This window comes from Neospora caninum, chromosome III (assembly GCF_000208865.1).
Source record: "Neospora caninum Liverpool complete genome, chromosome III".
In the NCBI taxonomy this organism is placed as follows: domain Eukaryota; phylum Apicomplexa; class Conoidasida; order Eucoccidiorida; family Sarcocystidae; genus Neospora; species Neospora caninum.
Window position 1 is genome coordinate 752,157 of NC_018388.1, and position 26,561 is coordinate 778,717.

Consider the following 26,561-nt stretch of genomic DNA (forward strand, 5'->3'; position numbering starts at 1 on the left):
ATGGGGTGGACCCGTCGTGTATACAGCCCTTACCTTCGGGAAGCGCGTGTGAGACGAAAGGATCCCACAGAAAAATTTGGCTAGGAAAGAAGTTCGCAAAGACCGTATTAAGAATATGTAAATATGGCCTTTCGAACATGAGAAGGCGCCTGCTTCGAATATTTTCCCCGGAACGGCACTCCCGATACTCTCATGGCAAGCCTCGTAAAATTTATTTGCTGTAGATGCACTTGGCTCCCACCACTGCAATTCAGGTTCCATTTCCCGTCACATAAGTGTCTTCATCACTTTCCCTCACCCCAGTCATAGCAACGCCAACAACACAATAACATAGAGGCAGTTCTGGATGCCGGTGCAGTGACGGATTCTTTCAGCCCCGCTAGGCATTTGCGACGAAATCCAGCTGTTATGTCCCCCTCTGCCATTTGGAATGGGAAAGGCCATTGCCATCTCCCGCTGTATGAGCCCAGCTGTGCCGACTAGACGCTCTTCAGCATCCCGGCGTCCCCATCTTTCCTTCACCTGTCCCATGCCACGGAACTGCGCCAGCCGGAGCAGCTGCACGCGGCGGTCGCGTCTAAGACGCTGCTGCAAACGGCGAAAACAGGGAAACGGGACAGCCGCTCGCAAGCGCCACGTACGATTCCCGCTTGAATAGATCGGCACAAGACATTTTCAAACAGACCTCCTTAACACATTCACTTTTCGCTTCAATAGCTCTGAAGTTTTCCGACGATTCTGCTCTCCTGCCACAGTTTGCTCCCGCGTCGGGCTCGAGCTGTGCAAGACATCACGAACCGCTCACCGGGAGCTCGGCCTTGGGCTGGTTCGGTAAGTCTCGTTTTTCTCTGGGGTTCCAGGAGTATTGTATCATTTTCGCCGTCAGTGTGTGTGCGGTTTCCAGGAACCAAAGTTCTTTCCGCTGAAGCTACTCTGTGGAAGTGCTTTCGCGCTACTCTGCAGTGACGCGTTCTGAGGGGCTCGTCGCTGTGCTCGTGGCGTCTGCCTGGCGATCACTGGCGCCGTACCCACTTTGCCATCCCTAGAGCATTTCAAGCTGTCTGTATTTCTTTAGAGTGGTATAGTACGCCGTCCTGCGTGAGCCTTTCTTTTTTCGATATAGTTCCGTCCAGGAGCAGCCATTCCTATGTCGTCAAGCTCCTCGCTTGCAAGCGAACCTTAGCATCTGTGGTAACACCACGTGCATATCCTGCGCACGCCTCTCAGCCGACACCTACATTGTGCCAGTTTCTCCGTGGTTTTTCCAGCAGCAAATCGGCAAAACCGTGGGTGTATTTATCCGAACCACAAACTGTCCAAGTTCCTCGATTCTGTTAAGCGCTGGCTTATCCTTTTCCGTTTCGAGTTGCGTCCGCCGTTTTTTTTTGTCCCCAGTGTTCTCATCTGTAGCTTGCTTCTGCCTCCGATCGATGTCTTGAGCGATCAGACGGCCTGGAACCAGCCTCTGTCGGCTTCTGCTGCCTTCATACGTCAATTGCCAACGGGTTTTCTAACTTTTCTCTACAGTTTGCTATTTTCAAAGGCGGTCGCTGCGTGCGTTGCGTGACGTGTGTCTTGCGCTTTCTCAGCTGCGCGGGAACGACACCTTACAGCTGCGCGCGTGCTGCCACGGGGGGAGACTCACCCCCAGGCGGAAGTAGCGAGGACGCGGCGAGAGAGTTGTCTGTGACCTTGTTCCTGTTCCCTTCGTCCCGTCGATCGAAAGGTTTGACGCATGGCCTCGACATTTCTTGGAATGCCCGTTTCATGATTCTGTTCTAACGGCCAGAGGCGCAAAAATTTCCAGACTGTGTGTCGCCCCCCGCGTCATCCTCCCGCCGGGCTGCTGCGCAAGACGCCTGGCGCCGAAAAGGAGGGTCCAAAAACAAGTTTGCTCTGTGAGCGCTGTGCCAGCGTCGACTGTAACAGTGTATGCTCTTTCCCGAAGGCACCTTCGCGCTCTTTTTGTGAAGCGTTATTGGTGGCTGACGCTGTTTTGCACAGCCGGTTTGGAATTATTGACTCAAGGCGTGTTGCTCGGGTTGTGTTTCCGCTCGTTTCTTGCAAAGCGTGGAGTGCGGTTCTCCATTTTCTGCCACGCCATTGCCGCCATTCTCCGGAGTGACGGCCGCAAGCGCGCTAGCTGCGCCGTGAGGTTCGGTGGTACTCTTCCCAGCCTGGCACTTTGTCACTCGAGGCGCCTCCATCAGGCGGCGTTCCCACATTTTTTTATCTATCTACACATCGACATTCTTGGTTCACGCACGCGAAACAAGAGTGCGTTCCTCTTTTCGCCGCGAGATGCCCCCCTTGTGTTGCGTGGAACGGACTCGGATTCTGGGAGACGTGAGAGGAACCCCGCCCCTCCCCCCAAACGCCGGCAGGACTTGAAATCCCGCAGGCAACGGGGGTAAACTCGTGTAAAGAACGTGAAAGGGTACATCTTCGTCACTAGGATTTGAAGGAAAAGAAGAGTGTTTTCGCGGCGGAAAATCGACTGGAGGTTTAGCGTTAACCACACCGCCAAACCCCCTCCCGAGTATCTTCTGGGATTCTCCCTGCCCCGCGGTCACCCGAATTGTCTGTTTTTCGTCTACCGAGCGCCGTGCCCAGGAGTGTAGGCCGCAACATTGCTTCGTCTAGAGGCTACACTGTTTTGTTACGCTGTGCTCTGTGGAGTTCTGAGTTTACGGCATTCATATCTGTTTTTCGCTGGTGTCGGCTTTTGCCAAAAAAGCCCGTAGTTCCTGTCGTCTCGTCCCGTGTCAAAAGTCCGCGCCCCGTACCGCGCCTTCCTGTACACATGTTTGAACCTGGGAGACAAAAGTCGCGCTTGTCACCCACTTACGCCAGCGAAAACCCGCAGCTCGCCGTCGCCGTTCCCTTCTGTCCCTTGCGGCAGTGCACGAGAGTCACGGGAGTGCTTTTTGTGTCGATCGCTGTCTGCTGTTTCTAGTTCTTTCTCAGCACAACGGTCTCAGGCAGTGTTGCTTCGGGTTTGCTTGTGCCTTCGTGCTAGCCTCTTTCTTTCCTTCGACGCTTGTTCGTTTTACCAGATGTAGTTACCCGGGTCACAGAAGGAAACCGCCCGAGTAAACGCTGTGCCCGCGCGGTCTTCCCGGCCGCGTTTTTGTCTCTTCCTTGTTCTCTCTTTCCCCGCTTTTTTGGTGGCCTGCGTTACTTCTCTCGTCTCCCCGCCCCAGTTTTTCCCGCCGTTGTCCCCACTTGAGAGACTGCGGAAACGTTTTTTCAAGCCTCACCCTGTTAGTAAGAAGGCAGCGAAGAGCTAGGAGGAGAAGTACCCGGGGGAAAGGCTATCACAAAAAAAGAGTCCGGCCCTGGTGATCCTACACCTAGAGAGACACCGTCTCCTCTTTTTCGTAAGGGAAACGTTTCTCTGCACACAACCGACACGAGACGTGTTTCAACGGCTTTCTGTCGTGATTTGTTCTCGTCTCTCAAATCGAAGCCGTTTTTCTCGTGCAGGTGGCCGCGGTTCGCTCCGCCTTTTTGCCCACTTTTGCAGTACCACTATCCGGCAGGCAGACTATCAAAAACTTCGGTTTGTCCGGGGTTTTAGGCGACACTATCTGTTTTTTGTTTTCGTCCAGTTGACGGCCAAGAGGAAAGATCTCTGTTTCGACAAAGTGTCCTTCCGGCTCGCCAGGGACAATGGCGTCCGTAGCTGAATCGTGTCTGCTGTAGCAAGGTCAACGGTTCCTCCGTCTCCTCGAGCGACAGTGTCCCATGTTCCTCGTCGGCCAGCTTGGCCTCCCGAGTTTTTGGGCATCGGACTGCCCGTAGGGAAATTTCAAGTGGTCTTGAAACAAGCTGTCCTGGGCGGTCTCCTCTCACGGCGTAAGGAAACCAGTGTTTCGACTCTTCACGAGCGGTGCCCGGCATTTCGTGCATGTGTGGAAACCGGCGTCCGTTTCGGGCTGCTGGCCACTGCAAGACTGTCCTCTCCAGGTTTTTCTGCTGTTTCTCTTGCCGGGCGAACGGAACCCAGCAAGCTGTTCCGCTCCGCAGGTTGCTTGTTGTCTGAACACGCGCTCGAAGAAAGACAGTCTCCCGTCTACACACCGCGACTGCCTGCACGTCGAGACCGTTTCACTGGGTGGGTCAGACTAGCAGAGCTCTTGCCGCTGGTTTCTGTCCGAAAGAAAAACGGAAGGCGAGCTGGCGGGGGCGTTGACCTGCCATAGAGCCGCCGGGGGTGTCCTGGTTCGAGCCGTCTCTCGATGTCTGGCTGCCCGCGTTTTTGCGGTGCGTGAGACCCACTGCATTTTTATCCGAGTATCGGCCGATGATTTCCTAGTTAGGGAATTCCGATTATTCTTGCCGAAGCATCAACGCACCCGGTGTTCGCGGTGGTCTGTGTTTTCAACGGCGCTTCTGCGCTCTGCCGCTCACGTTGATTGCTCGCGTCCCATTCCGCGGCCGTCCACTTGTGTTGTCTGTAAAAAAAGACAGCCCCCCCCCCCCGCGCTCGTCCGCGATCTCCCTCGCACCAACTCAAGACTGTTCACTTCGTCAGTCTACATATTGGTCTGCTGCAAAGGCAGCGAAAGCTTGTCTCGTCTGTTGGTCGCGACGTCATTGGCCGGCTGTCATGAGACAGCAAAGGCGGACCCCAACCCTGTACAGATGTCCAGAGTCTCTGTAGCTCTTTACACCCAAGGCGATCTTCGTCTCTTGGATGTCCTGCCTCCGTACTCCGCGCTCGCTGACCTCTGGTGTTCACTCCCTTCACTCCACGACGTCTCCAGATAAACCTCTGAATCGCCCTTTGGCCTGTTTCCGCCGACGCGGTGCGTTAGCGTAGATCTCTCTCGGTTCCGGCGCGGCGTCCTCCCGAGTCCTGAGTTTGGAGTGGCGAACTGGGAGGCGGCGCTCGCGTGTTCGGCCGCGTCACGCTTCGTGGACGATTGATATTCCATCAACCGTCACAGGTGTTTCCTTGCGGACAGAAAAATGATCAATCTGCATCAGCTGTTCCGTGTTTTTTCCCGGGTCTCATCGTCGCCATCCGACCCTTCCGCGCCGAATGCGTCACTGGCGTCTGTGCCGGCTGTTCAGACTCTCTCTTCGTTCCCGACAATCCAGCAAGACCTTCTCGCTTCTCTCGCCTCTGCCTCGTTGCCTGGGCCGGACTCGGCCACCATGTCCAGCAGTCCCACGTCCCTTTTGAACTCTCCCTTCTGCGGCCTTCAACCCGCGTCTCGGAAACCTTCCTCTCTCGCCTTTCCTTCGGCCCAGCCCAAGACCCCGCCGCACCTCCCGGCCGCCTTTCCCGCCTCCGCGCTCTCGACGCCCCCGCCAAGTCTGCAAGAGCTCCTGCTCTCTTCCCCAGACCTCGCCGCCGTCGCACTGGCCTCTCTGCAGAAGCAACAGTTGCGTCTCGCACTCGGGACAGATAAAAGTGGAAGTTGTGAGGAGGGGCGACTGGAAATGCACAGTTTGCTTCCGCGGAAAGCGATGGGTGAAGACGCAATGTGGCCGTGGCCAGCCGACCGCGAAGGCGACGGTGAGCCCGGCGCGACGCCCGGGGCAGAGCTCCCTCTCTCGCTGTCGTCTTTCCTCAACGCCAGCATGGCCCCACAAACGTCGGTCGCGCGTTCGGCCCACCTTCCGTCTTCCGACTTCTCCCTGCCAGACGAAACACTCCGCGTCGCGAATGCGCTGTCACCGGCGCTCGCGGAAAACAGCGACCGGAGCCCATCGTGTGGCGCTGCCGCTGCTCAGGCACCGCGAGCGTTTTGTTCGCTCCATCGCCCTTCCGCGTGTGTGCCACAGGACGAGGGTTCGAGAACCCTTGACGGCAACCCAGACGCGTTTCCTCGAAGGCTCACAGCGGCCTTGCCTTCTCACCCCTGCCGCGCCACCGTCCCCGGCGCAGATGCCCCAGAAGAGGTGCCGGCGTCAGGCGTGCTGACATTGGTCGCCCCCGAGACTCCAGACGCGACGGCCAAAGTCGAGTCGCGCTGCCTGTCTTCGAAGGACGGCTTGCGGCGCAGTTCCGCCGATCACGGAGACGCCCACCTGCTGTCTCCGCCCACGGGACTCACCGCCTCAGCAGGCGGTCGGCTGCTGACTGGCCCCTGCACAGAGGCCACGCGGACCACGACGACGTCGGGCAGTGCCGCTCCAGACTCGAGTTTGCCGTTTTCGCTGTTTCGAGTCGGCGACTGTGAAGGCGCAGAGCGCGCCCTTGCGATCCTTGAGGCTGCTCCTCTCAATGGCTTCAGCTTCCCCGCAGGCACCCAATCAGGTCTGGGGTGCTTTGCTGAGGGACCCGACGGGACGGAAAAGGAAGGCGGGGCGCTCCAAGGTCGCGCACGCGAGGTGTCGTTGGAGACAGGAATCGCGGTGGAGTCGTGCGCGGCAGAGGCGGGGCGCCGAGGCCATGGCGATCGCGACGGCGAGGCAGAGGCCAGCCTGCTGGTCTCTGCTTCACGCAACGGGACTTCCAAAGATGTAGCCGGGGATGGTGGGGAACTCGAATGCGGAAGAGATGACAGGATAGAGGTGGCCGAGGCCGTTGCGCCCCATGTTGCAGAGATGGACGCCCTCGCCGAAGTGGGAAACGACTCGAACAGTTTGGAGTGCTCGGCTGCAATCGAGGGGTCTGAGGGGCCGTTCCAGCGTACCGCGCCGCCCTACGTAGCGCCCGTGGCCCCGGCGGTATGCCCGAGTGCTGCGTCGGCCATACAGAGTTCCGTGGACCTGTGGAGAGAGGGCACCAGTGTGGGGAAGCTGGAGACCGAGGCAGCTGGCCGGCCCCTCGACGCAGGTACGGCTTCGCTGAAGGCCGCTCTGTGGGACGCCACGAGGCTTGCCGCACCTGCCGCCGTTCCTTCTGCCTCGACCTCCGAAGCGCCGGCAGAAAGCCACCCAGCACGTCAAGAGCTCGTCCTTCAGGACGAACGCGACTCTGCGCATCCACTCTTCGCCTCGTTTTCCTCGAGGTCTTCCTCAGCTGCAGCAGTCCCGGCAGGCGCCGCGGCCGGGATCGCGTCGCCCTTTCCCTCTTCCAAGACACCAAAGGCAGGAGCAAGCGAGCCGGGTCTTCTGCCTGAACATGGCGAACTGGCGAACGGTTCCCGGGCAGGGCGATCTTCTCTCTGTCTGCCTGCTGCCTCTCCGTCTTCTCTCTCTTTGCAGGACGGCTTCAGCGAGGGTGTCCCTTCGCTCGCCCGCGCCGAAGCTCCAGAGGCCGTGGCCGACGACGTGGGGCGCGACGGGGGGTCGGACACAGTCGGCGAACGGGGTGCAGCCGCTCCGGGGTCTCCGTCGAGGCACCCCTCTTCCTCGCCGTCCTCGCTGTTGCCTGGGAGCCCAGGCAGTCTCCTTCTCCTCCTGCGCAACGGGCACTCGGGGGCTGCTGCCCTCGTGGCCGCCATGCAGCAGCGCCAAGCTGCGACAGACGAGGGATTACCTGAAGAAACCGGCGCAGCGGTTTTGGCTGGAGCCGGCGAATCGCCCACCGGCGCGATGCGGCGCCCGAGCAGGGGAGAGGGCGCGCCAGTGGCGGACGGCGATCGAGGTTCAGAGAATGCACAGATTGCGGCCAAGAGCAATGGAAACAGCTCTGATGCATGTGCAACAGCCAGAGAAGGTGGGGCCGCGTCGCTTTCGACTTCTGGTGCATCAACGAACAACCCTGCATCCTCTTCGACGTCGATTCCGTCTCGGTATTCTTCGTCGCCGGCGTCTTCCGGCGTGTCCATCACCTCTTCCTCGACACCCCCGGGACTCCCTACGCCACGCCCTGGGGGCGGGATGTCGCTTGCGCCCTCCGCCGCCTCCGCGTCGCCCGCAGCCGTGGATGCGTCGAATCTCCAGTCTCTCTTCTTGTGGGGTCCTCAGGCTTCCCCGTTGCAGCCAGGGCTGCCTGCTGAAGCCCCAGCAGCTTCTTCCTGCAGGAGCATGGGCGCCAGTGGAGGCCTTGGCACCACGGGGGCACCAGCGGCCGTCGCGGGTCTCTTGCAAGAGGCTTGGGGCTCTGGACCGTTCGGAGAGGGGGGGAGCGCCGATCAACTCGCGGCGCCCGCTGGTCCCTTCGGGGCAGCGACTCCGGCATCGGCCGCGTTCCACCAGCAGCTTCTTCTACTCTCGGCTGCGTTTGATCAGATAGGGTCGTCGGCCTTTCCCGGTGTGGGGGGCGACGCTTTTTTAGGCTACGGCGCACCAGGAGCCGCGCGACCTGACGCGTTGGGAATTTCGGCTGCTGCCGCGGGAGGGACGCCGGCGTCTCTCCCAGTTCTTCTAGCTGCAGCGAATGCAGGGGTGCGCGCAGGCGGTGCGGACCAGCCCGATTTCCTGGCGCTTCTTGGAGGGAGCTCTTCGCATCACGTCCCTGGGGAACCTGCCGGTGGCGTGGCGCCGTCAACCGCCAGCGCGGGACACACGAGGGGCCTGAAGAGGCAGTATGGGCAGCAGACACGAGGCGCCCCGGCGTCGCAGAGCGCCAATCCGATCAGCCCAAATCGACCGGGAGAAGGCGCAGCCCAAGGCCCCGGCGGGACTGCCGTTGCCCCTGGAAGAGCAACGAAGAAACAGCGCCGAGGTCCGGCGCACAGCGCCGCCGCAGTCTCTGCCGGGGCCTCACCGGGTCTGCTGTCGGTGGGAGGATGCCCCAGTGCTCAAGGAGACGCGAAGGGCCCAAGCACCGAGGATTTCTTCTTGCAACAGCTGCAACAGAGTCGGAACTTGGTTCACGGTGCGGACAGCGCGGCTGCGGTCCCCGGTTCTGCGATGACGGCCCCAGGAAGTTGCGGCATGACGGCGCCGACAAGCTGGCCCTCCATGTTCTCCGACTGTCATACTCTGAGTGTAAATACGGGGTCGCCGTCGCCGAGTCTGTGTAACATTTCGCACGCTGGAGTTATTGGTGGTGCATCTGCCAGCAACCCTCTTGGGTCATTCCCCAGTCCAGCGTGTCTTCCGCAACTCCCTGAAACGTCGTCGACGTCGGCGGGGGGGCTGTGTGAAGCCCAGCAGACCTCCGCGGGAGGCGTCGCCGAAGCCACGGCCCTGGGGGGAGGGGTTTCGGCCATCAGTGGGCATCCGAACTCGCGTTTTCCAGGTTCAGCGGGTGGCGGCGTTGGCCCGGGTATTCTGAACCTGTCGGCGGTTTCACAGGCTGCGAACCAGACGCCGTGCTGTCCAAACAGTGGCACGGGCGCACTGCTCTCAGGCAGCGCAGCTGGAACAGGATTGTTTTTCGGAGGGACGCCGTCGTCTCTCCAGAAAGCGTCAGTTTACGCAGGTGGAGATGGAAACGTGTCTTCTAGCAGCGGCGATGCCATCGCTGCAGCGGCAATCTTGCACCTCAGAACCCTTCAGCAACTGCAAGAGCTGCAACGCCAGTTCCAGCAGAGGCCAGCGGGGGTCCTTGCGCCGCCGGTGACGCCTGCCGCGTTTCTCCCTGCTGTAGCTGTCCGTCCGTCGGCAGGTGTAGGCACCGCCGCACCTGGAACGCACAGTAACCTGGTATGCAGCAGCGCGTCTCCGATGCCGGGCGCTGCTCGGTCCACGGGTGGTCCTGAAGGGCGCGGCTCCGGCGGCGACTCAGGTCCGTCGAAACGAGGCAACGGAGGTGTCTCTTCAGGCGCGCAGCAGTTCCTGCTTCTCCAGTTGAAACAAACCGGAAGCCACAGCAACGCCCATTCTCTCGGCGCTCAGGGGAACGCGGCGACCAGCAGCGCCGGCAACTGCGCGCCGGGAGGACCCGGCACTCAACCGCACCACCCCGGGGTCTGTTACTCGCCCCCCAAGGATGTCTGGCGCGCGCGAATCACCGTCGATGGCCGACAGCACGAGCAGCAGTTCTCAGTGAAGCGTCACGGCTTCGAAGAGGCGCGCCTGCTGGCTGTCCAGTGGCGGGCGCACATGGAGAGTCTTCGGCTCGGAGGCGCAGCGAAGAACAAAGGGAATGCAGGCGCCTCGAGTGCTTCAGCCACCACGACCTCTCAGGCTTCCTCGCATTCTCCGCACCAGCCGCAGTTGAAGGGAGGAGGAGCCGTGGTCAGTGGGGACCCGGGTGTGTGTGACCCGACAACAGGCGCTGGAGCCGTACCTACCCGTGGACTCTGAGGACTCCGACGGTTTTCACGGGGGGTAGGAACGGGCGAATGCGGAGTCGTCGCAGTGCGCGAGAGGGAGCGACGGTAGAGAGGAGAGGCCTCAGATGAATAACCACAGGCACGAGTTAGAACGAAAGCCAGTGAACAGGAGAAACGGAGCTTGACGTGTGGTATCGCACCCGTCGGGTGCACGCGTCTCGTAAAGGATGTCAGGGGAAACCACGAAGAACGAACGTGTTTCAAACAAGCGTGGAATGCTCACGCGGCTTTCGGCGCCTGGTGGTGCGTTCGAATCTTAACCAAAAACGCCTCGTTTCTTCCCAGGCGTTTCCTTCTTCCTCTTGTTGTGGCCATGCCCTCGCTTTGCTTTATACAGGTGTCTGTGTTCGTTTAATCTAGCAGCACTGTTCGCACGGAAAAGCACAAGCGCAGAACGGTACGACCGCTTGGCGGGAAGAGGGGGAAGGCACAGGAGATGCCGTTCGTACTTCTCGAACGGTCGCCTCTCTCGACCCAACAGCTTTTCCATCGTGTTTATTTCTAGGTAAAGCTCATCCTGGTTGTGCTCTTGTGAGACTGAGTCCAAACGATGGCTGTAAATACGCCCTAGCAAAGGGCGATGTGTCATCAGAAGGCCGCAGGGCATCGTGCGCCGTTGCTGGCATCGGTTCTGTCCCGCGCCGGCGCATTGAGTTTTTCACCCTCGGGTCGGTTTCTTTGTTTTGATGAACGCATATTCGTCTGTTGTCCCGACGTGCGTTCATTTCCAGGGAGTGCTCCAGCGTGTTGTTCATTCGCCCTGGAGATTGCGATTTTTTCGTTTCCCAAAGTCGCTAACGGCATGTAGGTCTTTTTTAGAACACGTGCGCAAAGTTTCTCATCTCCTGTTTCTTGTAGACTTGTCTCCTTTTCCCCTTCTTTTTTTCTCTTCTTTTGGCGACTCTGCCAGGCGTTTCGTCCGTGCTCAGACACTGGTTCTTTCCCTCAAGCGATTTCTACACGCGCTCATCTCGCGCGCGGCATACCAGTTGCGATGCGACAGAAAGCACTCTAAAGACGAGAGTCAGACAGTGGCAACCCATAATCTGAAACCATGCAGAATTTAAGCCCTTTCATTCGCCGTGACCGGTTAAGCCTTTGAAAAGAAGCGCAGTGCGTCTGTCGGAAATGCACGTGGCGGCGAGGTAATCGCCCCCGTATACGATTTAACATGTTCTCAGCGGAGGCAAAGAAATGCCGCCTCTAGCGTTGCTGCAATGGTAAGTTTTAGGCGAGCGTGGGTCTGTGTCGCGACGGACCAACGCGGTTCCGAAGCAAACGCACCGTAGAACAGACCACAGCACAGCTGAGCCGCAGCTTTCCCTGGCTCAAGTGAGACGCCTGGGTGCTGCCCTGATTTTTGGGCTGTACAAAAATGCGGCTTCAAGCCTACCACGTCGGTAGCAACCCTATATTCCTTCTATGAAAGACCGCTGTAGGTTTAGACTGCCACTCGTCTGCGTGCCGCACCTCGTCGCTGGGCTCCTTTTGATGGAGCCCTCTTGGTTGCAGCGCGTTCAGAGTTTCCGCGCGGCGCTGTCGGCGGTTCGGGAGTTCCACTGTCGTCGAGTGAACTGCCGCTACTGAGGCCGGTACTCGACTCTGTCAGGAACCCCGACTGCCTTTTCAGCGAGCCTCTGCGCCTTCGAGCTCCCCCGCCTTGGAGGGAGGGGGACCGCTGTTGCCGCCGCGGTCCCGTCTGACGCCCAGCCGCTGATTTCCTTTCCCCGCCGACATCCTGGCTTTGGGTGTCGCCTTCGGCACAAAGTGAGCCAAGCAAAGCAGACTCTTTACGCATGCAAGCTAATGACGCTTGCTCTTGGAGCAAGTGCTGCAAATAGGTGGTCTGGGAATCCTGAAGGAATTCGTCAGCGCCGATGTACGATGCCGGTCCTGCCGTGCTGGCGAATTTCTCCGCTGTCTCTTCAGGTGCGCATGCACCTGCCGCTTGTTCGCTGGCTGTAGAGTGCACTCTGTTGAGATGAGGAGACTGTCCTCCAGAAACTGTTTCTGGTCGTCGGCTCAGCAGACTGCTCCAGGCTGCCACACCTAGTAGACCCAGGCCAGACATCACCAAGGAGAGAATCCACACCCAGCTCAGCGCGAGGCAGAAATGGTACAGGTGGTGTACGCCTTCGCAGACGGCCGACACAGCTGTGAGGATGGCAGCCTCAGCTGTTCGATGCAAGTCCCTCGGCGCCGCTTCCTTCTGAGTCCCCTGTCGCCACACAAAGAATGAGCCTGCGACCTCCTCTGGTGCGTCTTGGGGAATTACCGCCACGGCTACCGCAAGAATCCCTCTCAGGCTGAGAAGGCCGAGGATCTCAGCTGAGATGAAGAAGACGATGAACAGCCAAGAGACTAAACGGTCGAGCTGGGCGGTTGGCGGAAGCACCGCCTTCTTATATTTGTGGACGAACTCACGACAACAACGCGGAATCAGCGACAGGACACCGAGCTGGACGCTACGCGACGGAAGGCCCAACTGCCGTAGAAACGCATCTGCATTTCGACTTCGGGGGATGTGCACCAAGCACGGCGTCTCCCTTGTCACCGCATCCATAGCTATACGTGGCAGTGGCGAGGGCCGGAAGAAGGGAGGTGAGCAAGGAGCGCCAGAAGATGACGGGAGACTGCGGCCGCTTGTCGAAGGCAAATTAGGAGGAGCATGGATGGACTGCGCATGGGCGTCTGCGTAAGTGAGAACCGTCAAGTCGTTTCTGAACACACACGAACCGTGCAGGAAACAAGACAAAAGAAATTGTCTAAGACTCCGAGGCATCGCGGGGCGCAGGCTTCCCACAAACGATCCCGGTCGACTCTCGTTCACTGGTGTGAGGCACTGAGCACTGCCCGTCGGGAAGGCAACCGAAAATGTGGCCCCGCAGGGAACACAAGGCGCACAAATCTTCTAGTTGCAAAGTTTTGGAGTCTGCCGTGGGCCCGGTCCAACTCACAGCACCCAAACCACTTACGGAGATCGATAGCGGTGAAAAAGTGAGCAGTTCGTGTCAATTGTCACGAGAAGATCCGGCTGTGCTTGATACAGTTCTCCGAGCAACACATGCTGAGAAAGTTCTTCGGGAGCGTCGGCAAAGAGACGGATAATGTCTCGCGCGTATGCAGCAAATGCGCCTGACAGGAAAGATCAAGAATGCATAGCTCCACCAAAGGTTCCATCATAGTTGGAATGCTCCTGAGTAAGCCGCCGGGTTGTACCGGCAAAAAATAGATTGCAAGATGCAGTACAACCGATCAGGACATCGGCGTCCCGACGGTGAGTGCTGCTGGTTTACAACCTAGCTTGGAAAGCGAGCTCTTCAAGTGTACTGATTCCCCATTCTGGCCACTTCACAGCCTCCGCACATCACAGCCACTGCTGCCACACATGGGGGTTGGATCCAGTAGGGTTACAGCTCAGCGTTGACGACGCTGCTAACGATAGGTCTGTCACTTTTCTCTCGCAACAGAGTATGCCTTGCTACGGGGTACACGTCGACTCTCGAGCCTAGCTCACCAGCATTCAGAACCGTCAGGCACGCGCGGCTGTTTTGAGCAGCTGCACTCTGCACTGGAGGGATGTGGAGAGACAGCCGACTCTGTCGATAGTGAGCGTCCTGCTGGCCCATGCAGACGATCCTACCTCCTGGAAGGTAGGGACACCAAAGCCAAAGGGGCCTTACCACGTGGCCGACGAGATATATCACACAAATCTTCCAACCTGTGGAATGCCATCTGCCGAACCAAGGTCTATGGTTGGAGGTACCAAACGTGTGGGGAGGGCTTATCCGGGTGTCGTGCGGGTAGTGTCCGATCATCAAGAACTGACGTTAGTTTGCGGTTCCGTAGACGTTCAGTCATTGGCCTGGGCTTCCTATATAGGCTGAAGATGAAACTTCTCTAGATGCTTTTACATGTGAAATTATCATCTCCCGTACGACCGAGTTTCTTTATTCGTCAGCAGCAGGTCGTGGTCGGCGGTTGCTACCGCAGGATATATCCAGAATAAGGAAACATCTTAGTATGTTGGAGGCTTGATTGAATAAGTAGCTGATGCTTCGCTGCCGTCTCGTGTAGCCGGAATGTGGTCTGCGTTTCACAATTTCGTTTGTTACGCAACTTTGCGGTCTCCTCTGTTTTTGCTCTGAATCTGCGGGTGAGCCGCAGGACCAGAACAGGTACAACGAAGGCTCTGGTGATCTACGGGGTAGCGATCACGCCTACCCTTCACTAGGACATCTCACAGGGATACTACCGTTCGGCAAAGACCTAACGTAGATGTACCGTCAAAAACGAAACAGCCACGGCATAGCCGGGAGAAGTGAAAGGACATTTGCACGCAATAGACTCTTATATGGGGTGTTGAGTGCGGGATCTGTTCACGCACCGAACTCGAGGAATTTCTCCAGAATAACCTCGCGCGGTTGCAGAATAACTGAGTTGAAGCCGTCGACCACGACGACTACATCGTCCAACTCGACTTCTTTGCAGAAGTCAACAACTTTCTTCAGACGCCAGCCTGGCCCTCCGCAAGCTTCACCCCAGCCCAGCAGGGTCAAATGCGTATTAAGAATTGCATTGGAGTAGAGCAAAGCCGTTGTGCACCCTTCGGCTCTTGTACAAACTGTGACCATATGGACCCTCGAGTTTTTCTGCCTAGGAGGCCAGGCGGCAGGGAGCGCCATCGAACCGACCATGATGCTGTTAGCCTTTGAGTCCTCGATGTTTAGTGCAGCCTTGCCGGCAATCAAGTATATCGCGCTGTGCCAAAGACCAACGCAGGGGCACCAACAACAAAGGAATCGGTGCGTTCCCCTGTTCTGAGATTTTCGGTTGCAGTGAACCGCGTAAATAGCTGTTTGCCGGCTCTCTTCTGAAAACGGTTTAAGCCGACCACTCTCACGGAGTCCAGTGTACGTTTTTGCTGCGGCAGATGAAGGCCGGAGGTAAGTTGATATCTAATGTGACGTGCTGAACTCCGCCGGGGAAATGAACCGTCGGGCAAACACTACCCGTTGCAACAGGGGTGAAGCGCTAAAAGCAAGCACTGATTCGGTGGTGTTATTTGGAAGCGTGATTCGGCGGGCGAACAATTCAAGCGAGTGAACGGAGACGTTTCTTATCCTCTGACACAAAAAGGCGTACGGAGACGATGTGGTTCTGTGTATTTTCCCGTGATACTGGTTGGACTGTCTCGTACAACTGTCAAACTACTTAGGTTATTTTGCGGTTCAGCGTTTTTTTCATTCACTGCACGGCCATTAGAGCGAAGATGGAAGTTGGACAGCATTCGTCTTCTGAGGCGTTTGCCTAGCCGTTGCCTAGTACGGTGTAGAGGCGAACGTACTAGTGTCAGGAGTCTTGTACTTAAAATCGACACAAGGGCGACGGCATCTCTCGGGACAAAGCAACAACTCTGGTCAAGTTGTAGCTTCGAAACTAATCCGGCCTCCAGGAGGACGACGTCTAACCTTTCACCACCATGTTTTGAAGGAAAACCTTGAAGGACTCCTGACTGTTCCTCCCAACTTCCGCGTGTAACGTCACGGAGGTCAATCAGTCCGTGTCGTGGCAGGGTGTCAATTTGAGATCTGCATATCAAACATGGCCACGAGAAATATCCCTTTGCGACCCCAGGTCCGGTGGTTGGGAAACTACAGTCGGTGTGGCAGATCCGACAAAACCACCGCCAAAGCAGGTATCCTTCGGGACTGCATGCACTTCCCACAGATCCACATGTGACGTTTGCATCAGCTTGGATCGGTGCCGACACTGCGAAAAGGCCAACAGCAGGGGCGTGGCTCAAAGGAACCAGTAATACAATGGCAGCACCTGAATGAAAAATCCACCAGGAATACGTACGCTTCTGCGCATATTTTAACAGTCCGAACTGGCCATCATGACTGATGTTGTGACCCGCTCATGCTTCAGGACAGTCTGCAGGGAGCTTGTTGCGGTATGCTCCCAGGTTCTTTGTGGTAATTGAAAAACAACAAAGCAAATACGGTGGGTGCACGATGCCGTTGTAGAACGATCTGCTGTTTCAGACGCACTCCAGTCAAACGCACAATGCTTTTTCGGACGTGGAACCAAAAAGCTTCCCCATCCTATTGAACGGGTCAGGGTCTGCGAGGCGTCCGTAGATTGATTGTATCCTCAGCCGCCTCCTGAGCATCTTAGCGGCCAAAACGACCGCTTCCCGTTGCCTTCTCGACTTCGCAATTGATACCCATTGTTCGGTGGATCAGCGCAGTTTCCCGACGAGATTAGTCTACGTGGTGTCGTGTCCAACGGAAGCGATCACAGGGGAAGAGCATGCGCTCCACCAAGTTGCGTGACAAGCGTTTCGTTGTTGCGCGACAGTTTCCTGGATCTCACTTCCAACGTCTCACGTCGCATTGCTTCCGAGAATGCGAAGAAGTCAAGGGTGGGGAGCTGTAATCATCCTGCTTCGTACAAAGATGGGGGGCTAATAGGAAGGGCAGGCTACGTAGATTTTGCCTTACGACTTGCGGCAACAGAATGGTGTTGCCTCCCAACCTCCATATCTTCTCTGTCACGTAGCCCGTGAAAAGGCAAAACGTTGATGGCGATGCATACGTTCTGCTTGCCTACCTCACCGCCTTATGAACGCGTCAAACGCAGGTCCACTGGTACGTTTCTGTCGCTGCGAAAATGGTATCTGATTGTATATAGTCTGACAATATAGCATATGCTAAATGAAATAGTCGCCATCATATGGACGATACAAATCAAGAGTTGCACCGGAAATGTCCAGCAAGCAACCGTTACTGCGGTAGCTATAGATTACCACGCACCGCAGGACTGTCAGAAAGCTGTGGGAAGATTCATGCGCATGCCGAGGACGAGCTGCTATCCACCCTCTTGAGACTGTAGGCTGGCCAGGCGTCAGAGAAACGTTCTGGTGCGTGGGAATGCCGCCTGATCAAGCACGTGATGCCGGCACGTCAGGCGGCCTTGAAGAGTGGCACATGTGACGAGATGTGCGCATCACATCTACTACTGGGTTGTGCTTCTCGATTTGGTCTGCCTACGCTCCTCACGCTGCATGACAGCGTTGGATGCTTGAGACCCAACGGAGCTGTAGATACGCGTTCTCACCCGAAAGTAAGGAATTATCGATTAGCCAAGAAAAGGTTCGAACTCCTAGGTTTTTGTCCGACGGAATGCTCCATAACCAAGAGCGAAGCATGGACACAACACAGCACTGCGATCCCGCAACGCCATCGAATGTACGAGACGAGCATCTTTTGCACAAAACAGGTCCCGTCAGTAGGCAACTCAAACCGTTTCTGTATATACACGCTGAGCAAATAGCATAACATTCTGAGGAAGCTCACCGCCTCACGGACCGCAGCACGCCAGTGGCGAATCGGGACTTTTGGCGCCACCGCGGCTTAGAGAAAACATTTCGCGAAAAGACACAGAACGAAGCTGGCCCCAACACTCCGTCTAGCAAAAATGGATATGCCACCTTCCTGGGGACAAGCGTGAATCCTACGCTGCGCACGACTTCACTTTCCACAAGCAGGGAACGAGCGTCTGCTCGAAAGCCCTCCTGCATTCTTGACTGAACAGACGCCCGCCGAGCGCGGACATGCCAACGCGCTGCAACCCTATTACACATAAGCCTTGGTACGAGATGACCTTGAGCGTCTCTCGGCTGCACTCCAGATCTATTTTCTTCGAGAACCGCAGACTGAGTAGCCGGCGCTGTCTACTGCTAACGCTCTGGACGTAGCCAAACCCGCTTTTTGAGACCAATACGCGTGCCTCCCGTGCATCCTGTACGCCCTCAAAACAGAGTCGCGACGAAGCTACCCAGTCGGCATACGAGGCAGCCTATCCGTCACACCGCACGGCGCCTGTTTACAAACCCCTGTCGCGTGCTGCACGCCGTATGCACATACAAACAACACAGACCGTGTTTGTCTTCGACAGCCAGTTAGCTCGCGTTGGTCCGGCAGAGGCCACAACCTTATTGCGCCGAACCACGGCAACCATTCGGTGTGAAGCTCCTGTTTTCACACCACCTCTCTGAGGGAATTCCCCATAGGAAAACGCCCAGCCGTGACTGTCCTGTAGTTCTACCCTCCACCTCTGTTCTCGACGCTACGCGGCAAACACCTGGCTCTTGAAAGCAGCTCCCGCCTTTATCGTCCCTGTCTCCCCGGCGTCAAGCCTTGGGAACAAAATATTTCAAAACCGGACACGGCAGGCTATATCTGAATAACGGCGTGTGCTGAGTGCCTCGGGCGCGAAACGCCGTGTGCCACGGGGCAGTTGAATTTCGGCACGTGGGGCGTTCTACAGCTCGTCGTGGTACACCGCGAACCGCTCCTTTTCTAGCTGCAGCAGCTGCTCGCGGGGACATAGCAGGGGAGTTGTCAGAACGACGGAGTAGCGACACAAGACCGGCTCCTGGACCTGCATAACCACGCCACGGCAAAGAGGCAAAAATGGTGGAGGACCCCCAGACAACGCTGTTCACAAACAAACGACACTCGCCGACGGAGCGACGGTCGCCACGTGGACCGCTATCGAAAACCCACAAATGTGAGCGACAGCGACTCTTCCTTAGAACCCCGGTCAGGCCCCACGACCTCGCCAAGGTCGCCGCAGACTCCTCTCGAATGGTTGAGACTCCCCTCCAGGAACTCCTCCTTCTACTCCCGAGGAGACTCAACTGAAGCCTTGCGTTCTTCTGCGCACCTGCGCGGGCCTCCCTCTGTGGCGTCTTTCCCGCTGTTTCTGTCTGCCCACACCACGTCTACACTCTTTTGCGTCGACAGGCGCATACAGAACTGTATGCCCACACATCTCTACACATGTGCTCCATCCACATGCGTATGTGCATGTGTGTGAACTTGCAAGCGAAGCCGCCTGGCGTCAACTGGCTCAGAGGCAGGTTCGCAGCGGCACCTGGTGCTGCGTCTCTCGCGACTGCAGGCTGTCTACGCACGCGCAACGGAACCGCCGAGCTGTCCAGCGCACCTGCACAACGAAGAGCTCTGGCCCACAGTGAATGAGAATCTCTGTTTCGCGGTGAACGTCGTTGAGACAAGCATCTCCGTCGGCGAAGAGCATCGAGAAGCAGAACTCATGGTCGCCGCCCTGCGAGACGGCCGCACTGTCCTCTTCGTCGTCGTCGCCCCCTGCGTTGTCGTCCGGTCGAAAGGCGAAACCCGTGGCTTCGTCTGTTTTACCTTCGGTCGCCTCGCTCCTGCTCTCAGCAGGCGCTCGCCTCGTCTCCTTTCGCCCCAGCAGTCTGTGCGTCGCCGCCGCGGCGCCCTTCGGGCATTTCACAACCTCCAACGAGCGGAAACGTCCCAAGGTAAACTGCGGTTCACCGGGCGGGCCGCCCGTGAAGCGTGAGATGTCTGGGCTCTCGCCTTCCACGCGCGGGTGGTTTTGGTAAGCGGCCATAGCCTCGTGCGCTCGACGAGGCCGGTAGAAAAACTGCCTCACTCTGTCAAAGAGGCAGATCTGGAAGTCGAAGCTGAATGAAAGCCGAGAAACGCACACACACTCCAGCAGCAAAGCTTCACTGGTCCCAGAGAGCGGAGACAGTGGAGACAGCGATAGAGCGCGCGCTCAGCCTCGTGTCACCTGTCACTGAACGCGGCGCAGCTTCTGCACCCTAGAGCAACACTGCGTCGCCGATTTCGACAACCATCCGACATGAGGGTCCCCCACTTTTTCAGGCCAGAATATTCGCAAATATACCAAATATATCTCTATATATAGAAATAAGGATACAAATATACAGGTGCATGCATGCGCTGAGCATGACAATGCATGCATCTCGGGATACGTTGACTCACAAACACCTCTGGAAGACAGACACATACACAAGCAAAGCTAAACACACACGCGTATATATACACATGGACCGCGCGTAATGTCAACAAGGTCACGCAACGTGTTTAACAGCCGCACGTATCTCTGCGTGGGCATATCTACACGTATATATCTGTATGCATGCGTTCAGGCACATGGGTTTGAGTGTGTAAAGGCGTCAAGGTGCGTGGACCGGCCTCATGGGACTCTCCGTGAGCCCAGACGTTCTGAGCAAAGAAGAGGCAAAGCGTACCGTCCACGGGGGTCGGACGTGAAGAGACACGCAGAGGAGAGAGGGGCCAGCAGGGCTTTCACGCCCTCTAAATTCTTTAGCTGAATGTCGAGCCTCGTCTGTTTCTCCTTCAGCGCTTCGAGCGACCTTTGGAGAGAGCCTAAGCCTAGAACCCACACGCAAGGGCAGTGCGACTGCTCCTGGTGGAGAGCGATCACACATGAGGACTCGAGGTTCCCTAGTGGCTGGCGCACGCCCGCCCTGCCGCAGAGAAAAACGGAATTTAACACTGCATGAAAACGTGGACGAATGTGTAGCGACGCATCATTCGCGTTGCCCATTTAACGCTCCTCCCTTTCCTGCCCGCACGTTCTCGCCTTTTCCGAGCTGCTTCGACCGCTCTCTGTCTCCGGTCCTTAGCTGTCTCCGTACCTCCCTATACACCTGCTCCCTACCTCCCTATACACCCCAACCCAGAGGAGGGCTGTTTTCTCCTTTCGCATGCGAATCAACGTCGCGGCCTCGTCGGTGGGTAAAACGCAGAGAGCCAGCCCCGAGACAATAAAAAGCGGCACTTGCTTTTCTCTTACCTTTTTTCTTCCGAGTCGGACCAATACCCACCCAAGACAGACCTCGCTGGATCGCCCGGACCCCGCGCTGCGCAACGTGCTTGGCGCCCTCCCACACGCGCTTCCACGCTGCGCCCAGCGTCGCGGATACACTTGCACCTTCGTCGCCTTCTGCGTCTTCATCGTCAGTCCCCTCCCCACGACTCTGTTGCTTGAGGTAGGCCTCGAGAGCGGCGTGTCGGGAAGCTTCGGCCTTCTCCGCGACTGCAGCTGCGTGTTTTTCTTCTTCGGTTTGCGGGCGCTGTTCTTGGTTCTTCCCGCCTTCCTCGGCCTTCGACGCCGCTTGTTTCCCTTGTTCGAGGCGCAGGTCGTACTGGAGTCGCGGCGGCGGAAAGAGCGCGACTTCCTCGGGTCTGGTGAACGCCGCCGGAGGCCCCGAGAGCTGTGCGCCGAACGTGACGCTCAGCTCGTCTTCGTCGTCCTCTTCGAGAGTCTCGACACCGGCTGCCTGCCGCTCTTCCAGGACCTCGCGAACGATCTGCTCGCACCACAGCTGTCGCCGCTCCGCCTCCGCTTCGGCCTCGGCCTCCGCCTTCAGCGCCTGCCCCGCCTCGCTGTCTCTCGCGGCGAGGATCTCCCGCTTCACCGCCCGCTGGAAGGCTGCATTGTGGTGAACATACCCCACGGGCTCTGCGCTCGCTTCCCCGCGCCGCTTCGCCTCGCGGGCCATCCACATGCAGTCGAGCACTTGCTGCAGCCGCGCCGCCTCCGCCTCGACTCGCCGCTTCTCGTTCGCGCGGCGCTGAACCACCTGCGCCACCCGCTGCTGCTGCGCGGCCGCTTGAGCTCGCGCCGAGGCGAGGCGTCCCTGCTGGTCCCTCACTGCGGCTTCCCACTGCGCCTTCTCCTCGGCGCACCGATTCGGACACGCTGTAGGGCGCGGCGACTTCCGAAACGGAAAGGACGGCGTGAAGGGCCGGAAGGCGACGGCCGAAACGCGAAGCAGCGAGACGCCTGCGCGTTCGTCGGCCCCGTCGCAGCAGTCTGTGGGGCAAGAGCGAAGCCAGAACGCAAGCGGCGAGAGAGCAAAGATGACACAAAATGCGACACAGACAGTCGAACGGCACCACACGTTTCCGATACGCGCGGAGAGGCGGAGCGGATGGGAGGAAAAGCGAGAACATGGCGGGAACAACCCACAAACTCCACACGCGGAGAAACGAGAGGAACGAGAACAGAACCCAGACAAGAGGGACGCGGCGCGCGGCAGAGTGGAAGGCGGGGAGCAACGGGGAAGGAACGAACTGGAGGAAACGAAGGCGGGGGAAGTAGAGAAAACGCCCCCGCGCGGACACGAGGGCATATGGAAACAGGAAGAGAGGTGGACAGACATCCGAAGGACACGAACCAGCCGAGAAACAAAGGACACCTCCCGGGCTTTTCTCTCCACCTCTCTTCTTGTTTTGCCGCTGTGTGCCGCGTCGTCTCTTCCCTCGTTCACGTTTGAGTTCTCTCTTTGCATCCTTTCTTGCGTCCCTCACGTGCGGCTCTTCCCTCGCAACTCTATACGTTGGGAAGACCGTTCAGCCACCGCTGCTCAAGACTGCGGTGAAACAAGCGTGCGCTCTGGTCTCCGTCTTCAGTTTTCGCCGAGCTTCTCTCTCCTCTCCTCCCTTCTTTCCTCCGCGCGCTCTTCGGCTGCCTTCTTCCCTCCATTTTCTCGTGTGTGTCCTCTAGCTGACTTACCGCAGATCCCGTCGTGGACTTTCATCGGCGAAATCACGCGCAGCTTCCCCAGGCCTTCGTGAACCTGTCCCCCGGCGCAGAAGAAACCGGCGGCGCCCTTGAGTTTCCCAAACACCTTGTCGCCACATCCGCCGGCAGCTCCACAAACCTTGTCCTCGCGTTCCATCTCGCGCTTAGCCTGTGCGCCTTCTCGTTCTTCTTCGACTCTCCCTTCTCTTTGTTCTTCGTATCCGGAATTCTCCGTCACCTTGCGACTGTGGATGAAGGCATGGAGGGCAGCGCGGAGGCGCTCGGCCGCCCCTGTATGGACAGGCGCCACGCCGCTGCATGCGTCCGTGCCCGGCTCGTCGAAGCCGTCCCCGCGGCAGTCGCAGAAGTTGTCGTTCAGCATCTCCCAGGGAATCAGCAGGCCTGTCGATGGGCACTTGAAGAAGGCCCCAGCACGCGCCCCGCGCCGCAGCTGCGCCGGGCGGTACAGAAACGCCGTCGACGAAGCAGGTGGAAACTGAGGTGTATACGCAGCTGCGACTGCGCGCACGCGGGCAAAAACCACAGAATACGGGGAGGCCTACATGAAGATATTTTTATTGTGGGTGCTTGGCTTAGACAAAAGACACGGAAAGATACGACGAGAAAGAAGAGAGAACGGCAAGACGAACGGAAGGAAAGGCGGGGGAAAACGAAGAAGAAAATGGGCATCGGTGGGAAGAAAGGACGGAGAACCGATAGCGAGCGAGAGGACAAATGCGAGACAGGTTCTCATGCGCGAAGACCAAGAAGGCCGCATGCACAGGGAGCATAGGAAATCGAGAAGTCAGCGGAGGCCCGCGACAGCCACACGATCAGCTTCCGCAACGGAAGACAGAGAGGGGAAAAAACGCCGCGAAGCAAGCGGAGGTGAGGCAGAAGGAATGTTTAGAAGAGACAGGAGAGTGGAGAGGGACATCGAAGCACACGCGGGAGCGACAAAGCAACACACCAGTGGCAAAAGGACGCCACAACCGTAAGGCGAACCGACGAATCGAATGACTAGAAAAAGACGGAAATCCAGTCAGAGTCCAGGCAGACGAAGGGAAGCGAACGCAAACCGCCGGGAAGAGCGACAACGGGAATGGGGTGGAGGCGCAGGGAAAGGCGAAACATGGACACGCACAAGAAATGAATCATGATAGAAACAGACACACGTCAGAGCGTTTGCTGAGCAAATTAATTGTCAGACGACAGAGTTCCAGTGTTCACCAACCTGGGCTTGTTCACCTGACTCGCCCCGTTGGGAAAACGGATGAAACCGATCTCGGACTTACACCGTGGATTCACGCCTCTTGGAATGGGATAAGCTTCCTCGTCTTTGACGCCTCGTCTTTCGTCCATGCCCACTTCTTCCTTCTCCCGCTTGTCCTCTGAAGTTTGCGTCTGCCGTATCGTCTGAGTCTCACTCACTTCTCCACGCCCTCCCCTCTCCACCTGCTCCCCTCCGTTCTCCCTCTGGCGTCCCTCCTTCGGCTCTGCCCCCCTCCTCACGCCTCGCGACGCCTCGCCCTCTTCCACATTCTCAGGTGTCTGTACATCTGAAGCGAGCCGCTGGCTGAGCGTCTGGTGAGCTGTGGAAGGCGCCTCATCCGGTAGAGGAGCCGGCGAGGGCGGCGTTGAAGAGACAAATTTCTTTGGTGAGTCCCCCACAGTCTGTGACTCCGCCTTCTCCAGACCCGCCGATTGAACTGCGGGCTGCGAAGTTCCCCGCGATGTCGAAGGAGCACGCGATGTCGATTCTGTCTCGCTCACGCAGAAACAACAAAGCGCGAGAAACAGAAGGGACAGGCACGAACGCCTCCGTGCAACGCCCGTCCCCCTCCGCCCGCGGTTGGTTGTCGACAGGGGAACAGGGATCGTCATAGTTTACGAGACGATCTACCGGGACAGCACAACCAAGACAAAAGGAAGAGAGGGAAGCAGGCACGGGAGGACATGGAGGAAATGCTCAAGCACGGACACACAGCCGAAAAACGGAACCAATGGAAACGAGGAGAGAGAAGCAGACACCAGACGCTTTCGTTTCTGGTAGTCCAGCGTTCCTTACACTTCAACCCCTCTTTTGTGGGTAAAACGGAAACGCACAAAAGAAATGGGTGAACGAAAGCGCGAACAGATGCAGAGACAGGCCAGCAACTCCAGATCGATTGCCGGCGAAACGCAGCCTGTGCGGTCCTCGGCCCGAACCGGCTTTCCTGTACCCTTCTGCAGATGAACGTCCCGTTCCGCTTTTCCTTCGCCGCCGATTGCGCTGCCGAAGCCCGAGGGAAGTGCAAGCTGCAGCTATTGCCGTCTAGGTAAATCAGAGACAGGCCGCAGAGAAGAATTAGGGAAGGCAGGAATGGAGGTCGGAACACAGGAAGGACGAGTAAGACTGGTGCAGGGTGTCTTTTTAGGCGACGACGAAGACAGAGAGGGAGGCCAGAGTCATGCAGGGCGCATCTTAGCTGTACCCGAATCTCCTGTGGAGACCGGTGTAGCACTTTCGACACCCGTTCTGAGAGAATAGAATGAGTTCGAGTATCCTTCCGAGATCCAAGCTACCACTTGAAACTCGACGCAGAAAGCAAATCCTCTTTTTAGGCGCGTTTATCTGTGCCAAATTCGCCTCCTGGCGAGGTCCTCAGGAACGAGCTCGAAGGCAACCGCGCTCGGCTCGGGAAATGGAACCAGCTGGTGGAACGATCAAGCACAACAGACACAGATATACGGCTCGAAACCTCGAAATACGAGGAAAAACGCAGACTCACAAAGGAATACGAAAATCGAACGGCGTATGGGGGACTTCAGCTCCCCCTCCCCGGAATGCTGCAGCTGTTTCGAGAAGGTGAACACTACAGAAACCAGAAAGTTTCAATTCGAACCGATAAGAACGAAGCTCCACCTCGGTCCCAGCTTCCTCTATGCCAGAAGCGAGACGTCGAACTCTGATGTACATACACCGCAACCACAAACAACTGTGCAGAACGATGGCAAGAAACCGACCGCCAACGGTACCTTTTCTCCGCGCGAAGTGTGCCAGCAAGCGCGCTCCCTGCAGCTTCCGAACACTATGCTTTCCTAAAGAAGCGAATCAAATGAAGTAACTGGAAAAACCAGTGGAAATGTGTGACGGAAACCCGACGTGGAAATGGAGACGCGCACGCTGCCCCTGTTTTTTGAATCCATGCATGGAACACTTCCGTTTGCGCGCGGCTGAAATCATAGCTGTTTTCAGGCCGTGCTCGTTCGTGGCCCCCGACTGTGCTGGTCGAGACGTCGAGATCGGTTTTCGGCAGGAAGCAAGGGGAAACTGCACTGTGAGCAAAACGCAGTCCTCCCGGGGCGCACGTGTTTTCCAATCCTGCATCAAGCTTGAGCGAAAACGACGAAGAACCGGGTCATTAGCCTCGACGGCAGATGTCCCAGCGTTGAGGATTCCGCAGGTGACTCCGTATGCGCCCGGGTGGTGCCGCGTAAAGTCCCAGAGATGTTGCGCGTGAAATGACACGCCTTGGTACGTAAAGCTGCGTTTGAGCTTGGAAAGGCAAACTCTGTCTAACAGTGTCCTTTCCAAAGCATCGGGAAAGATGTAAGCCACTCTGAGCCTTGATCTTTTGTCGTTGCACGCACGAAGCGAAGTTTGTGTGCGAATACCCCGTGTGCTGCAGTCGTGGAAGTGTCGTTGCCCCGCGTGAAACAAGCCTAGCTTCAGCTGACCTGTCTCACGACCTTGCTTCCCCGGCCGCAGTTTACTCCTCTCTTGTCGCCCTTTACAAGTAGTTCGCACTTCTTTAAACTGATAAAAAGCCGGAGGAGCTGTAGGGTCTGCCTCGCATGCTGCCTGTGTCGGTCGATGCACAGCGTGCGGCGACGGTGGTGGCTGGCTGAAGGAAACCCCCGACACTGGATTTCCCTGTGACTTTCTCGGTGGGAAAACAGCCGTTTACGTGATGTTTCCCACCAGCTCATTCCACGCGTTTGTTCATGGTGCAGGATTTCGGGCGTTTTGCCTCG

At 57.6% G+C, this 26,561-nt stretch overlaps 3 protein-coding genes across 3 annotated transcripts; 1 reads left to right on the top strand and 2 right to left on the bottom strand.

The window, feature by feature from the left end:
- Positions 1-4,974: 4,974 nt before the first annotated feature.
- NCLIV_007810 (uncharacterized protein) lies at positions 4,975-10,098 on the top strand (the record flags this gene model as incomplete). The annotated part of the gene is made up of 1 exon (XM_003880292.1): positions 4,975-10,098. One exon carries the CDS (start codon positions 4,975-4,977, stop codon positions 10,096-10,098), a length of 5,124 nt encoding a protein of 1,707 aa, XP_003880341.1.
- Positions 10,099-11,568: 1,470 nt separating this feature from the next.
- On the bottom strand, positions 11,569-14,761 carry NCLIV_007820 (hypothetical protein; the record flags this gene model as incomplete). The annotated part of the gene is made up of 4 exons (XM_003880293.1): positions 11,569-12,847; positions 13,103-13,262; positions 13,645-13,773; positions 14,515-14,761. The coding sequence occupies 4 exons, from the start codon at positions 14,759-14,761 to the stop codon at positions 11,569-11,571; spliced, it is 1,815 nt and encodes a 604-aa protein (XP_003880342.1).
- A 3,694-nt stretch (positions 14,762-18,455) lies between these two features.
- Positions 18,456-24,428, bottom strand: NCLIV_007830 (conserved hypothetical protein; the record flags this gene model as incomplete). The annotated part of the gene is made up of 6 exons (XM_003880294.1): positions 18,456-18,575; positions 19,143-19,647; positions 20,242-20,386; positions 20,811-21,833; positions 22,536-23,063; positions 23,840-24,428. The coding sequence occupies 6 exons, from the start codon at positions 24,426-24,428 to the stop codon at positions 18,456-18,458; spliced, it is 2,910 nt and encodes a 969-aa protein (XP_003880343.1).
- Between the last annotated feature and the right edge of the window lie 2,133 nt (positions 24,429-26,561).